The sequence below is a fragment of the Rhea pennata genome, chromosome 12 (genome assembly GCF_028389875.1).
Source record: "Rhea pennata isolate bPtePen1 chromosome 12, bPtePen1.pri, whole genome shotgun sequence".
NCBI classification, from domain to species: domain Eukaryota; kingdom Metazoa; phylum Chordata; class Aves; order Rheiformes; family Rheidae; genus Rhea; species Rhea pennata.
In genome coordinates, this window is record NC_084674.1 from 8,356,324 (window position 1) to 8,374,229 (window position 17,906).

At 53.3% G+C, this 17,906-nt stretch overlaps 1 protein-coding gene across 3 annotated transcripts in view; it reads left to right on the forward strand.

The window, feature by feature from the left end:
- PRICKLE2 (prickle planar cell polarity protein 2) overlaps nt 1–16,498 on the forward strand; it is a 39,994-nt gene extending 23,496 nt beyond the window's left edge. For all 3 annotated transcript variants that reach the window (XM_062585311.1, XM_062585313.1, XM_062585312.1), the window contains 5 exons: nt 708–845; nt 1,215–1,418; nt 3,089–3,275; nt 5,237–6,103; nt 14,653–16,498. In XM_062585311.1, the coding sequence (XP_062441295.1) occupies nt 708–845; nt 1,215–1,418; nt 3,089–3,275; nt 5,237–6,103; nt 14,653–15,521 (2,265 nt within the window). In that variant the 3' untranslated portion in view covers nt 15,522–16,498. The remainder of the gene's footprint in view (nt 1–707; nt 846–1,214; nt 1,419–3,088; nt 3,276–5,236; nt 6,104–14,652) is intronic.
- The last annotated feature ends 1,408 nt before the right edge of the window (nt 16,499–17,906 follow it).

A 17,906-nucleotide genomic window follows, 5' to 3' on the forward strand; every position in this document is an offset into this window, starting at 1 on the left:
TTCCTTTTTTGCTTATTACCTTCCAACATGGAGATTTTGCAAACACGCAAACCTTAACCCTATGACAATATTCAGAACTCCCTGATTTGCGCAGGAAAAGGGGGCTGCGCTCTAGAAATACTAAAAAAATATATGGAGGCTGCTGTCAAACTTGTGCTGGAGACTGGCGGAGAAAGCAGGAAAATCATCAGTCTGATTGCTGGGTCTGGGTGATGCATAGGTGCTGAGACATCATAGTTTCAAGACATCTGCAAGTCCCCCTGGAGACCTAGCACCCAGAGAACAGTCTTCCCCCCTCCCTCCCCCTGCTGGCTCTGTACCTCTCCAGATTTTAACCAAACCCTCTGATGACTGCAGTCAACACAACTGCCTTTTCTCTAGCCTCGCCTAAGCCAAGCACTGAGTTCATTTGTGTGACCCACTGTGCACCACTTCGTGCAACAGCAGGTACTTGTTAGGAGGAGGAGGAGGGTCCTAGGCCTGGTCACATGATGGTTTTCAGTTGGTTTTTGATTTATGGATCCTCGAAGCGATTGCTGGTAAGGACTGTAGATTCCTGCTGGAATATGGAGATGGCTCCATGTGTGAATTGAGAAAACTGAATTTTCTTAGTGCCTTGGAAGAGGTTTGCAGAGCCCGTGGGGCTGCCGATCCCTGCCAGGCAATCAGTGACCCCGCTAATACTGAGTCTAATCCATGTTTCTTAGGTCCGCTATTGCAATTCCTTGGACGAGGAGGAGAAGAGGGAGCTCAAACTCTTCAGCAATCAAAGGAAGAGGGAAAATTTAGGGAGAGGCAATGTCCGGCCGTTCCCCGTAACCATGACCGGAGCCATCTGCGAGCAGGTGAGCAGCGGCCGCGGCCGTTTACCGCAGAGCGAGCGTGGGCAGATCGCCCCGAGGTCCCGGGCCAATCCTCGGAGCAGGAGGAGCACCCCACCGTGTTCAGTGGCCGAAGCGGTCGCTGTAGCTGAGCCCGGTCCACCCTTCGGTCCCCCGTCCCAAGGCTGCTGGCCGTCAGGTGCAGAGCGGGGGCAGGTGGCTGACGTCCTGACGGCGCGCTGGTGGGGTCCAGCGGCGGGGAGGAGGCACCGGCGGGGAGGTGTCTTTCTCCAAGCTGTGAATTAGCCGGGAGAAAGCAAGTGCCGTGGCCTGCGGGTCCTGGTGGACGGGGTCTCCCCGGGCTCGCCTAAAACGCAGCGCTCGTTCCGACAGTGCGGGGGCCAGATCAACGGCGGGGACATGGCCGTCTTCGCCTCGCGAGCGGGGCACGGCGTCTGCTGGCACCCCCCTTGCTTCATCTGCAGCGTTTGCAACGAGCTGCTCGTCGACCTGATCTACTTCTACCAAGACGGGAAGATTTACTGCGGCAGGCACCATGCCGAATGCCTCAAGCCCCGGTGCGCGGCGTGCGACGAGGTGAGAACGAGCCAACCTCCACCCTGCCCGTCTGGGCGCTGCACCGTGCCGACACAGGGGCCTCCCAGTCCGGTGGGGTTAATTTAGTGTTTTTCTAAGACGCAAGGGGTTTTTGTTAAGCAGCTGATTCCTAAGGATGGAGGGAAGCAGCAGGACAGGCAGTGATTCGAGTCTGGGAGCTGAACTCCGGCTCTAGACATGAGCTTCATCAGAAGGCTCGCTCTGTGCGAGCTGGACAGAAGCGGAATATCCTGCTTCCGCCCACTGAAGTTAGCGTCAAAAATGCACATCCTCTGGTTCACAGCGCCGTTCCCCTCCTTGACACACGATATTTCTCCTGGGTTTGTCCCAGCTCATGTAGCGCCAAGCACAGCGGCATGGGGTGCATAGCACGGACAACCTCTGCACGGAGGTGTGTGGGGAGCGCGTGGGAAATAGGATGATTTGGCTTTGTCTAGGGTTCACGCCAAGTTTTCCTTGGGTTTCAAGTTTGCATCTGAGGGGAGTTACTCTGGGATTTTTGGTTGAAAACTGCCTAGAGTTACTCTAAGGTAGATCCTGGTTTACACACAGGGAGCCCGGGAGATCTTTCCCTAAGAATTTCCTGTAACAACAAACCCATGCTATGTAATTTTAGCCCATTTGTGTGTGGAGTTGTTTCCTTCTCATGTATCTCCCAGAAGAAACTTTTGCTAGGATGAGTGCTGTATTTCTTACAGGTAGGTAGTGGTTTGAGTATCCGACGAGTTGAAATAGGCTTTAATAGAGGAGATTAAAGGGATGCAGGAAGCCAAACAAATGGAATACTAAATGAATATAGAAAACCATGCAGAACTGACTCTGAGCATTTCTCAAGTGTCAATCTCAGTTTAAAAGACTGGCAAAGGAAATTGTTCTGGCTTTTAAACTTATGAAAACCATAGTGTGGAAAACCATATGTACTATAAAATACCAAGTCCCATCCATGCAAGCGTATAATAGTAAAAATCCAAGGCTATATGCACATCAAATGTAAAGAACATTGACGTATGTATCCAATTAAATTTGCAACGTTACCAGTAAAAAAACAACTCCTAACCATTCAAGTGGCCCTATTTCCTGGTGGGTTAGGCTGGGTAATTTTTCTTCCTGTACTTTTTATCCTTGCAAATTCTCATACAAATCTTTCATTCGGCTTCTTAAACGCTCACTTCTTCCATTAAAAGACCCGGCGCGGATTGCAAGGAGGGGGAGAGGTTCCTGTGTGATGGGGCTCGGGGCAGAGCCGGCCCCTCCTTGCTTTCCCACCCTGTGCAGGCTCACCGCCCGGGCACGGGGAGCAGGGGCAGCAAGAAGGCGTCTACCGAGCCGCTGGAGGCGGCCGTTTCACGAGCCCGCTCTTGGCTGTGCCGTGTGCCTCGGTTTCCCCACTGGTGCAGTGACCGCTACCAGTATAAAACCCGCGGACGGCTGGGCAGGGAGGTGGGGGAGAGCTGCGTGCACCCCTCCCGAGAGGTGCCGTTTCCACCCGTTTCCATCCCTTGCGCGCGGGTTCGCTGTCTCAGCGACGGGCGGACGCGTTTTAATAAATGGCTCTTCTGCTGCTTGACAGTCCGCCCGATCGATAAGCTGTTTATAAGCGTGTTTATTACCGCGATCAATCCCTTCTCCCCCTCCCCCCCCACCTCCAGATCATTTTTGCCGACGAATGCACCGAGGCCGAAGGGCGACACTGGCACATGAAGCACTTTTGCTGTTTCGAATGTGAAACGGTGCTGGGGGGCCAGCGGTACATCATGAAGGACGGCCGGCCGTACTGCTGCAGCTGCTTCGAGTCCCTGTACGCCGAGTACTGCGACACCTGCGCCCAGCACATCGGTACAGCGCCGCGGGGACCGGAGCCGGGTTTGGGGGGGGGGGCTCGGCGGTGGGAAGCCTCCGGGGTCCCGTCAGACCCGCTCTGCTCCCGGTGCGTGGAGAGGACTCAGGTGCTGCAGGGCCTTGCTCCTCTTCGGGCAGCTGCAGCCGTCCTTTGTCGTTAAAACCTCTGCTTTTCCGGGGGTGAGGAGCGAGGGCAGGTTTTATCCTGTTCCTGTGGCGGGACAGGGGTTTATTGAAACACGGAGGAAATGTCCGAGAGCAACCTCAGGAACTGATACAAAGTGGGAGCTTTCTTAATTCTGCATCTCTCTCTCTCTCTGCCCAATTTAATGTGGGCTTTTATTTTTCCTTTAAAATAGCATTTTCCTTTTAGACAGCCTGGCTCTTTTAATTTCAGACTCTTGCCAGCCAAGCTTGCTAAAGGACTGCTCGGCTTAATGAGCTACAAGGCAGGAAAGATGTTTGTCCATTAGGAATCATTATTGTTTCTGTTCGCGTTTTTTTAATTAAGCCACGGATAGATGTCCTCAGCTAAAGAGAAATAATGCATCAGAGTCGACCTGCAGTTCCAGAGCAAGGAGATTCAGTGCTTTAAAATGAGTTTTGTGCGAGGAACTAGCTGTTTCGCCGCCCTGCGCGCTGGTACGTTACGCTGCGTCGTAAACGAGGCTGCGCTGGTGGTGGCTTCGAGGCAGCGTTCATGCGCTCTGCGGGCCCGAGATAAAAGATTCATTTTCTGTAAAAGATAAGAAATAATTAAGCCTGGTTACCCTGTGTGCAATGAGCTGTGTGCAACCACGCGGGCTCAGCCCAGGCAAGGCTGAACTGGTGCGTGGCGTCTCGGGGCGCTGCCCTAGATGGATCGGCGCTGAGCCCGTCAGGTTTGCAAGACAGAGACCCTGTTTTGCTGTGTATCCGCTCATTTTGAGCAAAGAGGGACTGCAGCCATTTCGCGCAAGGTACAGCGCTGCAGATTGCTAGCAGTGGCCACTGCAGGTTGCACTTAACAGCCGTATAAATTAGAGCTAAGCACGCACCTAAGACTTTTAAGAATTGGATTGTACTCTAGGGTCACCGGGTGAGGAAAACGGGCTCCTTTTTCCATGAGACGACTTGAAGTGATTGAGCAGGGAGCTGATTGCATCCCGCCCACTGTCTTCTCCCTCTTTAGTCTACAAGTATAGCTCTTCACCCTTTAGGTAAAAGCATTTCACTCCTTGTAAAGGGAAGAGGAAAAAAACAACTGTGCTAAAGCAAGTTTAGCTTGGAATAAAGCAGACCGTTAACACGGTGTTAGTCTCCAAGTCCTCGGCAGCATTAGTCCCTGCGGGCTGCGACGCACCTGCCGGCCCGCGCTGCACCCACGTGCCTGGCCCTGCACAGCCTGCGCCTTGCACACCGGTGACTCGGACATGGGGAGAGAATTCCTAGGTGAATACGGTGGTATTCGGTGTTTTTGCTCAACGGAGCAGTGAGGGACGAGGCATGTGATCCTGTTCTGCTATGCAGCTAGAAAGGCAGCACACATTCCCCTTCGTGGTTTGGTTGGAGATTTTTGTTTGTTTGTTTTTAAATAGTCAGCATATTATTGCTTTGACTTCAAGACCTTTATGGAGAACTTCTTGCATTCCTATGCTTTATGATCGGAAATATCACCTTTTAATATGAAATAGCTCGAGGCTTGATTCTGCTGCCGTTTCCAACATTGAGTAACTCCTCAGCAAAAGCCTCGAACCTGCAAAGAATTAGAAATGGGCTTAGTTTCACTCGCTGGAGAAACCCCACTGAAGTCCGTTCGAAACCGAGCCTGGGTACGTATTGCTCATGTGGGACAGCTGCTCAAGACGAGTGCTAAGTGCAGGGTTAAGTGATGGGCACTTAATGTTTCAGGAAGAGAGCGCTTAACTTCCAATATGTGGCTTAATTCTAATGCTTTCTGTGTGCTTTCCCCCTTCAAGGTATTGACCAAGGCCAGATGACCTACGACGGTCAACACTGGCACGCCACCGAGACCTGTTTCTGCTGCGCTCAGTGCAAGAAGTCCCTCCTGGGCCGGCCGTTCCTCCCCAAGCAAGGGCAGATATTCTGCTCCCGGGCGTGCAGCATCGGCGACGACCCCAACGGCTCGGACTCGTCGGATTCGGCGTTTCAGAACGCGAGGGCGAAGGAATCCCGCCGCAGCGCCAAAATCGGCAAGAACAAAGGGAAGGCCGAGGACAGCATGTTGAATCAGTGCGGCCAGCTGCAGGTGACCTCGAACCGCCTTTCCACGGACGTGGATCCGCTCTCGCTGCAGATGGACCTGCTGAGCCTCTCCAGTCAGACCCCCAGCCTCAACAGAGAGCACCTGTGGAGGAGCAGGGAGGAGCTCTATCACTATGGGAATAAAATGGAGCAAAGTCAATCCCAAAGCCCTCTGCAGCTTCTCAGCCAATGCAATATAAGGACCTCGTATAACCCCAGCCAGGTGCCGGCCTCCCAGCCAGATTTATGGGCTAAACATTTCAGCAACCCAAAGAGAAGTTCCTCGCTGGCAATGAAGGGGCACAGCAGCAGCTTCATCCAGGACTGCAGAGAGGACTACTATTCCGGAAGGCTTCGCTCGCAGGAGAGCTACAGTGACATGTCCAACCAGAGCTTCCCCGAGACCAGAGGAAGTATGAAAGTCCCCAAGTACGAAGAAGAAGAAGAGGAAGGCGGGATGCCGACGCAGCAGTGTCGGACCCGACATCCCATCAACGCGCTTAAGTTCCCGGAGGACCTAACGCCCACGGAGCAAACTCCGCGGGGCTCCATGGAGTCCCTCGCGCTTTCGAACGCTACAGGTACGGCACCGCGGAGCCGCGCGGGCGGCTGGGGCGGGGGGCTTTCTCCCGCTCGGTGGGAGCGGACTGGCAGAGCCCGGGAGCGGACGCGGGAGCGCGTTCAGGTGATGATCAAAACTTTGGGCTGCCCCTGGGGCCCGGCAGCCTAATTGTAGCGTGCAAAAACAGCCTGAAGCCCTGCGGCAGAGCCTCGTGAGAGGGAGCGAGGAGGAGTTTCCCGAGCGGGAGCGGGCTCGCCGGCCGCCGTGCCGAAGGGAAGCGCGGGGAGAAGCGTTTGCACGTGGTCCGAGCCGTTGCGTTCGAGGAGGCCGTGTGCACGCCGGGTCGGGCCGGCTCTGGTACGCGTGTCTCCCCGCTGAGGCTAGACGTAACCGAAGCGTGTCCTCCCTCCGTCAGGGATCCCCCACGTTTCTCTTCCGACCCAGAAGGGCGAGGCTGGACGCGCGGTGCCGCCGCGGTGCCTGCCGGGGCCCCGGCGGCTGTGCGTGGCACCGCTGTCTCGCTGCGTTTGCTTGTTTACCCAGCACAGCGCTTTATAGATGGTTGGCCTTTCTGCATAGTTCAAAACAAATGTTTCCAAGGTCTTTAATCCTCCCCTTTGTGAAGAGAGGGAAGAACCAAGGCCAACTGCTAAAGCAGAGACAGATTCCAGCGTTCGGCATCTAAAGAACTGCTGCAAGCAGCCATTGAGGGCTAAAAATATTTTAGAATACTTTGAAGTAGGCCCAGTTGACCCCTTTTGCGTGTTATGCAGTCGTCAAGCATGTTACTAGTTAAGACAGATTCCTTCCCCTTTATACACAGCTCGTGGTCTCATCTTCTCGTCCTGTTGTAGGGAAAAAATCAGGCAAGATGCTTTTCCTGTCTGGCTGAGCCCTTTTCCCTTGAGAGCCTCCTAATGAAATATTCCGTAGCCATCTTACTCCCAATGTGTTTGGTTTTCGTTTTGTGGTTGTAGGAATGCATGTATGTGCATTAAAAGCGTATCCAGCGGGTATCTGCTCTGCAGACAGGCTTTGGGTTTGGTTCAGAGCCCCGCGCGACGGTGTTTTTCTTGAGCCTACGGTAGTTTACGTTATCGGACGACTGCGCTAATCTGGCACAAGGAACGTCTTTTGCTCCAGAGTCCCTAAGCAGAATATTTCTTGGAAGAGAAAATCCCACGTCTGATGTATTAGCCAGAGATACTGGCTCGCTTTCTCCTCCGCTCCCGCAGCGCTCTCGCACTGGAGCCAGGCACTGCGTGGGTTCGGGCATGCCCTGCGCCTGCCCCCTGCAAAACCGAGTCCATCTTTCCCGCTTTCATCCGTAGCGAGCAGCCTGGGGGGTGTTCGGAGCCTGCAGGGTGTCCCTGCGTGCCGGCGTGTCCTGGCTCCGCGCGGGCGCCCAGCCTCAGCCGGCGGGTCGGCAGCGTTATCCCAGCCCCGCGCCGGGGGTTGGACCCGTCTCCGTGCTCAGCCACAATTTCCCTAACTGGCAAAGGCGGGAGGCGAGGAGCTAACGGGATGCAGGGGGGTTTGCTCCAGCAGCTTAGCTATCCGCAGGAGAAGCAGCAGCGTGGCGTGGAGAGGGAGTTGGGAACCGTTCTCAGAAACAAGGTTCTTGGAAGCAAAGCCTCGAGTTTCAAAAGCAGCTCGCGTTGTTAAAACCCACGTTGTGCAAACCCCGTCAGTACAAACAGCCCTGAGCGACGCCGAGCTCGTGTGAGCAGTACACGGCTACGGAGGTGGTCGTTTCATGCTTTGGAGATTAAGTGCAACAAGGCATCAAGGACACAGGTCAAGAGACAAGAAGCTTAGCAGCTCGTATTAGGGTGAAAACTCATTCTGTCTTCCGTTTTAGAAGCCCCTTCCTAAAGCGCTGGGCAGGAGATCTGTCAAAGGCACCCGACTTCCATACACAGTTAAAATGCAAATATCCCTGCAGACGATGTCAGCGTTAATGACTCTGTTCTTTCCTGCTTTATGGAGAAGTTGCTCAGCATGATGAGGCTTGTAATGAGTTTAAGCAGTACCTCTGAAGAGTGCGGTGATAACATTTTTATTAATGCCTGAGATCTAATAATTTTTCTTGCTTTGGAAACCATCTCTGCTGCAGCTGCAGGGCTAGGCACTGTGCTCGTAACAGGCAGCTCCTCCAGCGGAGAGCATCGCGGACAAAGAGGGAGAATTATTATCCCATTTAATAGGCAGTATTTGAGGACACGGGGATTTGGTGACCTGCCCGCGAGTATTTTCCTTTTTTTTTTTTTTTTCCTGAAACCAGCTGCAAAGCCGTTTTAAAGCGCAGCTTTAGCGACCGTGTGAATTTGGCGGCGGGGTGGCAGGGACGCGGGGTGCAGCGCCCGGCCGCTTCGCTTTGCGGCGTTTCCCTGCTCCGGCGACAGCCGAGCCTGGCCGCCGGAGGCACTCAGCCGGGGCCCCCTGCAAGGAAGCTCCGTGCTAAATACTTTGCAAATGAGAACCAGGCTGCGGCGCCGCTTGCTCCAGAACGCCCTTTTCCACATGCTAAGCTCCCATAAATAATGCTCGGGAAACATGCGGGGTCCTCCAGTAAATTCATTTGGTGACTTCCACGCAGCAAGCCCGGGTGCGTACTTTGCAAGAAGCTCCAGGCTTCCCGTTGTGCCAAAAAACAAGTCCCTTTGAGTTACTAGCTCTGCGCGGTTGCTCCACCTTCTAAAACGAAATAATTAATGCCGAATCCATCTAATGTTTTTATGGCATCACTGAAAGCGTTCTGTTTTTATAGGGAGCTGAAGGGCAAACAGTCCCCGACCTGCAGAGCACATGTTAAAAGCTGACTGATTCCTTCCTGGCAGCGGAGTTTTTGCTGTGATGTTTCTATTACGACTTAACCAATAATTAGCTGGAGATGTCAGTAAAAGCAGATAACAAACTGAGTGTGTCCTCTGGACAGAAGGCTGCCTGCTGCGACCAGATGTTGTCCCTGTAATATTTTTAATACATTTTAGTAATGATGTTTGAACCAGGCGTCCTTTCTCAAGCTTACCTTACGTCCATGCTTAAGTACGTTGCTGGACCCAAGTGATCCCAAGTCTCCTGTGTCCCGGTGCTGGGCTTTGCCAGCCGGGTGGCTTGTCCTCCCTGGTGTCCACGGACCATGTCCTTGGTGCAAATGCCCACAGGGCTGGACAGACGGACACGTGCAAGCGGTGGCAGTTAGGAGTGCTGCTCTCCCGCAGGAATTAAATGATGTCCTAGGGAGCATTTACTCACCGGGCCCGACTTAATCAGTTTAAAGCGAGTTCCTCGTGAGCGAGGTGAGACGTGTGACACCGCGCTAAGCCTGTGTTCGTGGGCGTTCACCCCTGACGTGCTCCGCTGAGCCCTGCTGTCGCACCGCCTGCATCCATGTGTTAGCAGGGACGCTGGCTGCACACCGGAATTTAAGCCGTATCCCTCCTTTTGCTTTGTTTCCGCATTTAAACTAGACGGCAGCGTCTCCGTCCCGCTCTGGTCGTGCTTGTGTGATCCCCACGAGCGCCGGTGGGATTCGAACAGCTGCCGTGGCAAAGGGGGAGAGGCTCCTGCTCGAGGATCCCAGCTCGCCTTTTCCTCTCGCGGCTTTTATCTGGCAAACACTTCTGCACCGCTCGGACGAGGAGCCCTTGGCGCACGAGGACTCGCTGGCGGCGGCGGGAGCGTCCCCGGGAAGCCTGGCGCTCGGGGCTGCTTGGGGATGCTCAGCTGAGATCTGAGAACATTTCCCGGCTCTTCTTTCAAAGGAGCTGATTCTCACTGTATTTTATCCTTTATAGTTGATTTCCTTTGGCTGCTTTTGCTTTTTTTTCCTTCTTTTTTAATGGCATTAGCAACAACACAAAGCAGCGGGTACTGCGCAGTGTTTGCACCCCAGCTCCCTTCATTAAGCAACCAGGATGAGTCTATCCAGGGACTTTCTCTCACAGGGAGGAGTGTGATCTTACCAGAGGTTAATCATTTCCCAGAGGATACTCGATCCGGAACAGGCCGACCCCAAGGTTTGCAGTATTCCCAGAGCGGTGCTAGTCTGCAGGGTGCTTGCATCGTCTTCTGAAGCGGGTTTGCAAGCGTGGTATGTGCCTAGCAGCCGAATCAGAAATCAAAAGCTGATCTCTGCTGATTCCAAGCAGCCATTTCCACAAAATGCCAGCTGCTCTAATAGCCCACTTAAGAAAGTACCTGCAGGCTAAATTTTATTCTCCTGTAACAGTCTGTTTGAGTGCTGCTTGCAGAGAGCAAGAGTGTTTTGGAGGTAGGGTCGCGTCGAATGGTGACACTGGCATATGCAAAAGGAGAAAAGACTTACGTCTTCCTTGAGAAACCGCACTTGGTCGAGGATAACAGCAGAGCTTCATGTCCCCGTCTCATCTACTGTAGGTATAAATCCAGGAGAAAGAGCTGTTAAACTGGGGCAGTCACGGTGCGAAATGCAATTTCGCGTGTATGGCACCGGGTTTTCTTGTCGTCTGTATTGTAAGGTGCCCAAAGGCCCCATCTAGCTTGTTTTTCAAGGACAAAACAACTGTGATGTATCCAGAAAAGAGACAGATAAAATGTATGAATGCAAGTGTATCATCTCTGATCCTTGCAAGACTGATTTGCAAAAAGGGACCCAGCTGCTTAGTTTGTCTCCATTCCCCTTTTCTTCCTCAGTGTGAGAAGAGGTTGAAAGCTGTAAAACAACTCCCCCCCCCCCCCAAAAAAAAAAAAAAAAAAAAAAAAAAAAAAAAAAACTCACCCTGTTTCTCTTTGTTTTTGTAGTAAAGCTGAAGGATCTGGGCATGTTTTCCAGAAGCGTTCAATGGCTCAGCCTCTCCCTGCATTGGAAGCTTGGGGGCAGCTCCTAAAAATCTCGCTTGGGTCTGCAGACAGGCTCCAGACCCCCGTGCCGGTGGAGAAGCTTGGCCTGAGCGCGCGCCCGTATTGCGGCGAACGGAGGCTGCCCCGACGCAGAAGGGAAGGGGGGATTGCATGGGGGCTGCAAGGGGTTGGCTGTTTTCCCTGGGGACGTGCTGTAAGACAGGCGCAGGGCTGAGGCAGGGCTCCTCTTTGCAAGCATTTTTCTGTATTTCAAAGCTGTTATTATATCCCCTTCAGCCTTCGCTTCGCTAGACTAAACAACCCCTGTTCTTTCAAACTTTCCTCGTAGGTCATGCTTTCTAGATCACATTTTTTAGGCAAATGGTTATTGCTGTGCAAAGAAAGCTTGGCTTGCGAATGAGAGAAAAGCATCCCTACTGCAGATAAAAACAAATCTGGGGATCTCCAGACTAACTCAGTTTTGTAAGAGTGAAGCAAAGGGAGCTTTTTCTTTCCGCTGAGGTTCACCTCATTCCCTCCTACGGTGCAAGCGCTCCGTCTGCTTTGCTTCAAACCAAGTGGGAAAATTTAACCTGGGCAAGCGGCGTGAAACGCGGGATGCTTTCTAAATGGGTTTAGTTTGGACTTGGCGAAGCTGATCTCAGCACCAAAACTTCTCCGAGGCCTTCTCCTCTTCCTCCTGGCCTCCGCGTGGGCGGTGGAGGGGCTATGCTTTCTCCCGAGGGGGGCCCGGGGGAGGCGGCGGGGCCGGAGCCACGGCAGCCGGGCCCTCGGCGGCCTTTCCGGCGGCCCCCGGCCTCGTGACGTTCCGGGTGAGCTGCTGCCGGAGCGCTACGAGCGCGTGCGTGGAGCCCGCCAAGCGTGTCGAAAGACACGTTCCTTTGGCCCTCTGCAAGGAAAAAGTTTTGCGCTCTGTTACATGCAGAAATTAAGCTGTTTTGGCTGACCTCGGGCGTGCTTCGTCGCGCTCTCCTGAGTGCATGCGCTGTCGCGCCCTTAGGTCTGCTTGCTGGCGATCCCGGTATACGTGCTCAGCGCTGGATTCGGGCTACAATCAACGTTTTCCCAGCAATTCCAGATCTTAAAAATGTGTGTGCTTAATTATAATCAGGCCATCTGGATGAACAGCAAAAATGTCCCCTGGACCTAATAATCGCTGATTAAACCTTGCGGTATGACCTGTGCATGTATCATGAGCCCCGTCCTTTGAGCCGGTTTCCCCGCGTGCTGGCCAGCACTTTGAGGAGGAAGAGCAGAAATGCCCGCTCTGCGTGCTGGGGGGTGCTTGCAGGGGGGCCGGAGACCCAGGGCTCTTCCAAAAACACCCCGTGAGACCCGCTGAGTCTAGCTTCCCTCTCTGCAACTGGAAGTGAATTTATGGAGTTGCCACACCAGAATTGCAGTAAAGGCCAGGAAACGGAGATCAGCACTCGTATGATGTAAACATTTCTCCGCCAAAGCGTAAAAGCTGTGTTAGAGGGTAGCAGAGAGCAGACTTACACTTGGCCACCCGTGTCCCCGAGGCTCCCAGCGCGCAAGGCTGCTCTGCCCAGCAGGTCCCCAAGAGCAGCTGTGGTCCAAGGCAGGGTCATCCTCTGCGCTCCGCTGTACCTCGGGACGCTGGCCGGCCTGGCAGCGCTTCCCCGCGGCTTGGCCAGGTGCTTTGCCTGCCCCGTTCCCAGTCAGGACCATTGCCAAGCAGACGGGGCGGGCGGGAGGCTCAGACGGCGGCGGGGCCGGTTCGACTCGCTTCCCACCCAAGGGATCGCGGTGGCTTCGAGAAGTCCTGCAGCGGGCTTGGAAAGCGTGTCCTTTCCGAACCGAAACGTGGCTTTTGTTTTCCTAGCCCGGCCTCTCACTTTGCCTAGGGCACCTGGGGGCTGCCTTCGCTTCACTTTTCTCTGCAGTCATAAAGTCGAGAAACATCTTGATTAAAGCAGAAAAGCAAACAAGCAAGAGACTCTCGCTTTATAACGTGGCTCCAGCAGCTGGGACTTGGGGAATAAAGCCAAATAGTGCAGGAGCTGGGATCAAATATCAATGACAGGTGACACTGAAGTGCTGGAGCCCTTGCTGGTGCCCTGGAGCATAGGTTTAGGCCGGGATGGGCACTTCTGAAAGACTTTGCCCATTTTTGCCGTATCGGTTGATCACTTTAAGGCCAAGTCCAAAGAAACGCTGAACTCGACTGTAAGCAGGACCTTGCTAACGGCAGAGCTTGTTGTCGTTAATGTTTGCAGGCAACAGCTAATGCCAAAGGAGCTGAGCTCTTGATGAAATGTAAGCAGCTTTTATTAAGGGAAAAAGCAGTTTATTCTTGAATTTTGGGCTGGGTTGTTGGGTTTTTTTTTAATTAATTTACAAAGTCTTAAATTCTCGGTGATTGCATAAGGGGTGTGCGTCATGTTGAAAATCGTGCTGATGGTGCACCGGGCTCAGGATCGGGTCTGCGCAGGGCGATCGGCGAAGAACGACGAGGAGGGAAGTGCCAAAGCAAACACTCTGCGTTTCGTTTGGGCTGAACTGTATTTCCTCCAAAAGAGCTTGCGAAATGTGCTGTCCTGAGCTTGTAACGCAAGCGCTTACTGCTGCCAGTTGTCAAGCCAACGGGGAGATAGTCAGAAAATAGCCAGAAAACACCCAGAAAGCAGGCCGGGGCCTGGGGAGAGGTGGGCTCTGCTGAGCGTCTCGTGGGAGGGTGCTGAGCTGACTCCTCGCTTCCCCGCTGTCTGCTTGAAGACTTTCCAGGCTGGAGGCTGATGAAAAGCACCTCGTAGGAAGGAGCTCAGGGCTCGCCGAGCGCGCGGGGGAGACCCGGCGGGCCGCTTTCCCATGCGGGGCAGTTCACCGGGGCCGCGTGGAAAGCTGGAGCTCTCTCTCCTGGCCCCTCTCCACGTCCGGCTCCCTGGATATGTGCAGCGAGCCGCTCGCAGCCTGACCCTCGAGCTCCGTTTCTGCCTGCAGTGGGTGGTCTCCGGCCTCACGTAGTTTCCCGCTCCTTCCGGAGCTCCGGCGGCGGTGTGACGTGCGGTGCCTGGGGACAGACGCCTCCCCCTCGCCGGGAGGAGCCGCGCGGCGGTGGGGGGCCAGCCCGCGTCCGTGCACGCCTGCCTGCCCCTGGCCGAGCCTAGGGCCGCGTCCACGTGGGCCCGCCGCACGCGTCGCCTTGGGGCCTGCGGCTGTGCGGCGTGGGGACGAGCCTGAATTAGTTGGTGGTCCTGTTTTTGGCTTTGGTTTTTGTTAACTCCTTCAAAACGTGTGCAACATCCTTGTGCAAGGTGTGGGTGCCGAATCACGGCACCCTAGTTACTTCAGCGTGCTGGAGACCTCAGGTTACCTCCGACGCATGAATTTGTCGCTGGGTATCGCTTGTTATTCCTGTCAAGTCGCAGACAGCACAGGCGTATGGAGAAGGAAGTCATGAAAAGGACCTAACGTTCCTTGGAGTCCAACTCAAAACACTTTAAATGAGTGAGATTTCCCCAAAGGGGGAACTGTGTGCTTTCTTAAAAAAAAATAAATAAAAAGAAAGAAAGAAATCAGCCTCTTGAGCAGCCCTTTAGGAGGGCATCTGAAAGACCAAGGGTTTGGTTTTTTTTTTTTTTTTAGAACTGAAGTCCACAGTCTCAGACCAGGAACAGCTCTTCTTGCTGCAGCTCTGCTGATGGAAAACTCTCCTCCTTAACTCTCTTTTCTTTCCTCCTTTCCCCCTTCCCTGCAAAGGCCTCTCTGCGGACGGCGGAGCCAAGCGCCAGGAGCATCTCTCCAGATTCTCGATGCCGGACCTGAGCAAAGACTCCGGCATGAACGTCTCGGAGAAGATGAGCAACATGGGGACTCTGAATTCCTCCATGCAGTTTCGTAGCGCCGAGTCCGTCCGTAGCCTCTTGTCCGTGCAGCAGTACCAGGACATGGAGCCGAACCTGCACAACCTGGCCAGCCCCATCGGGTACCGAGAGCGGCCGTCGCACGGGCGGATGCACCAGAGCTTCGACTACGGCAGCGGGGTGCCCGGCGGCAAACTGGCCGCGCAGGACGGCACCAGGCACGCCCCCATGAGCGAACGCACGCGCCGACGAACTACCCTGCGGGACGACGACCGGCATTACCGCCCGCACAGGCCTCGGCGCTCCCGCCGCTCCCGTTCGGATAACGCCCTGCACCTCGCCAGCGAGCAGTGCTGCCGGCTGAAGGAGCGGCCGTCCCTGCGAGCCAGGGAAGACTACGACCAGTTCGTGCACCAGAGGAGCTGCAGAGAGGCCAGGGAGCACGGTCCTCGCAGGGACGTCTACGGCCAGTGTCCACGGACGGTGTCGGATCTCGCCCTGCAGAACCACCTGGGCGAGCGGTGGGGGCCCTACTTCGCCGAGTACGACTGGTGTTCGACCTGCTCCTCCTCCTCCGAGTCTGACAACGAAGGCTATTTCCTCGGGGAGCCGATTCCGCAACCCGCCCGGCTCCGGTACGTGACCAGCGAAGAGCTCCTGCACAAGTACGGCTCCTACAGCATGCCCAAGTCTTCCACCTTGGGCGGCAGAGGACAGTTACACAGCCGGAAAAGGCAAAAGAGCAAAAACTGTATCATATCCTAATGGCATCCTTGCCAGGCACCTTCAGAGAATGTAAATTAACTCACAAACTTGCACTGTTTTAGATCATGTAAGCGCTTTTGTTGTAACAAAAAGACCTGAAGATTAGGGATTTGTAAGAAGGTTGTAGACTGGCTTCTATAAATAGTCATAATCGTGGGCACGGTGAATATATTTTGCACATCTTACTTTGAGGGGAAAAAAAAAAAGTTCACTTTAGCCTGTAATATTTACCTAGTAGTTTTTCCTCTTTCTCCCAAATACTGCCACCCTTTAAAGTTGTGTTGGTCCATACGTTTTAGTTACCACGGTTTACTATAGCCATCAGTTTGCTAGTAGGTTTTGCTTTCCACCACACTTTTGTTTTTCATGACCCGTTTTGGTAAGTAATTTGTCTCTCAGACAGTGTGGGAGCCTAAGTTATTTCCATGATTGTTGTAAATGCAATGTAAATGAGAGTTTGGAGAAAATATTTTTGTATTTTGTAATATCAGAGGAATTTCTATATCTTAGGAGTCACTGGGAAATGCATGCACATTCATAACTGTTTTCAGCCAGAGCTAAACCAATGGTACTTTGGAATCCCCTTTTCATTTCATCATCAGATTTCTTAAGTATATCAGTGAATTTTTGAGTTGTTATTTGTTTGAGTTTTTTTAACTCCCTGTTTTTTTAAGTTTTTTGTTTCCTGGTAAATGAAGAGAACATTTTCTGATTCATTAAATCTTGAAGAGCCCTCGGTGGCATTTTGAAGTCTGCTCACGCCTGTGATTTTCAGGTACGCTCTATCAGTCAAATACAGGAATCCTGACAGTTGCAAAAGTGACTTTTTTGTTAAACAGAAAAGACCAGAACTACCAAATGTCTGCAAAGTTGTAAATGACCAAAGTTGGAGAAGGAATTTTACATCTCTGTAGAGAATGCTGAAGTTACTAAACGTTGAACTATTATTTGGAGTAAATAAAAGTGTAATGGTGCAATTGTGCGATGTCAGCATGACGTTGTTTTGAATATAGACTTGTCTTATGGTGCTCTAGTTTCCTGGGTTATGTTAACTGCTGTTCATTACCAAGTGGAAGTTTCAATATTGCCTACTACCTAACGCGTTCGACTGCGAGCTGCTCCCCGCGGGTCTGCTCCTGCCCCGGCGAGGCCGCGTGGCGCCGGGGGCTCGTTCCCGGGGCGGGATCAGGCCCCGATCCTGGAGCTGGCACGAACCAACCGGCAGCGTCGGCACGGTCGAGTGTTATATAAATAGGGCTCAGCTGTATTGTACTATGGTGGATGTGAGTTTTTCTCTGTGTGCTTTCAAACCGTTGAGGTCCTGGCGCGGAGGCGCGTTGCCCGGAGGGCCGGCGGCGGTGGCGGCGCGGCAAACCAGCGCGGCTTCTCGCGGCGGAGCGTCCCCGCGCCCGTCTCCCCCCGGAGGCAAAGCTCCCGTTGCCGTCAGCGGAGCGGGAGCTTTGGCAAAGAGGCTCTTGGCACCTAAAGATGCGGCTGGGCGCCCCGGGCAGGGGTTACGGAAACCTCTGCTTTGCCCCGCGATGCTGCCCAAAAGCTTTAGGAGCATCTTGGGGTGAGCCGGGCCGCCAGCCCCGGCCCCGCGGCGGAGGGGCTGGATGCGGCCCGCCGCGGGGCTGGCGCTGGCCTCGGCACCCTGGCCAGGAGCGTGGGAACAAAGCGTTGCCTACTCAAAGCAGCAGATGCAGGAGACCTTGACGATGGATGTCTCCATACCACAAACTATTGCTAGGAATTTTTTTGTTGTTTGTAAAGGACAATGTGATAATTATTATTCCTTTAAAGAGAAAAGAAAAAAAAAACACTTAAGTATATTTAAAAAAAAAATGTTTTTTCCAGTTGGAATAAATGGAAATATTCATCCAAAGGGAAGAGTCTCGTGTATGTTTTTGTTTTTAAGGAGCGTTCCTTAGTTGCAAAGTTGGCCCGCTGCACACAGCACACCTCCCGGCCGCTGCGGGCTGATGTGACCCCGGTGGATTTTGCAGTGCTGAAAAAGCCAAATCTTCACCAAGTGCTGTTCAGCGTAGCTCAGCTGAAATCCGTAGCGTGACTCCGGTTACACTTCAACCTGTAATTTATAAATAACAGTCTTTTTCTTGCAAAGATCACTGATCTTTAGATGTTTTCCAAAACAGGCCTGGTAAGTAGGGGAGGGGTATTGCTTCCAATGGCGAGTATGACCCTAACTGCAGATTATTATATAATTGGCTTTTAATATGTACAATTTAACTCATTGTCACCGATTAAAAGCACGATGAGCGTTGTCTGTGGGATCTGAGCACCTCGTGCGGCTGAGACCCAACTGCTGGCGTAGCGAGAGCAAATGGCAAAAACTAATCCCCAGCGCTGCTCCGCTTAACTGCG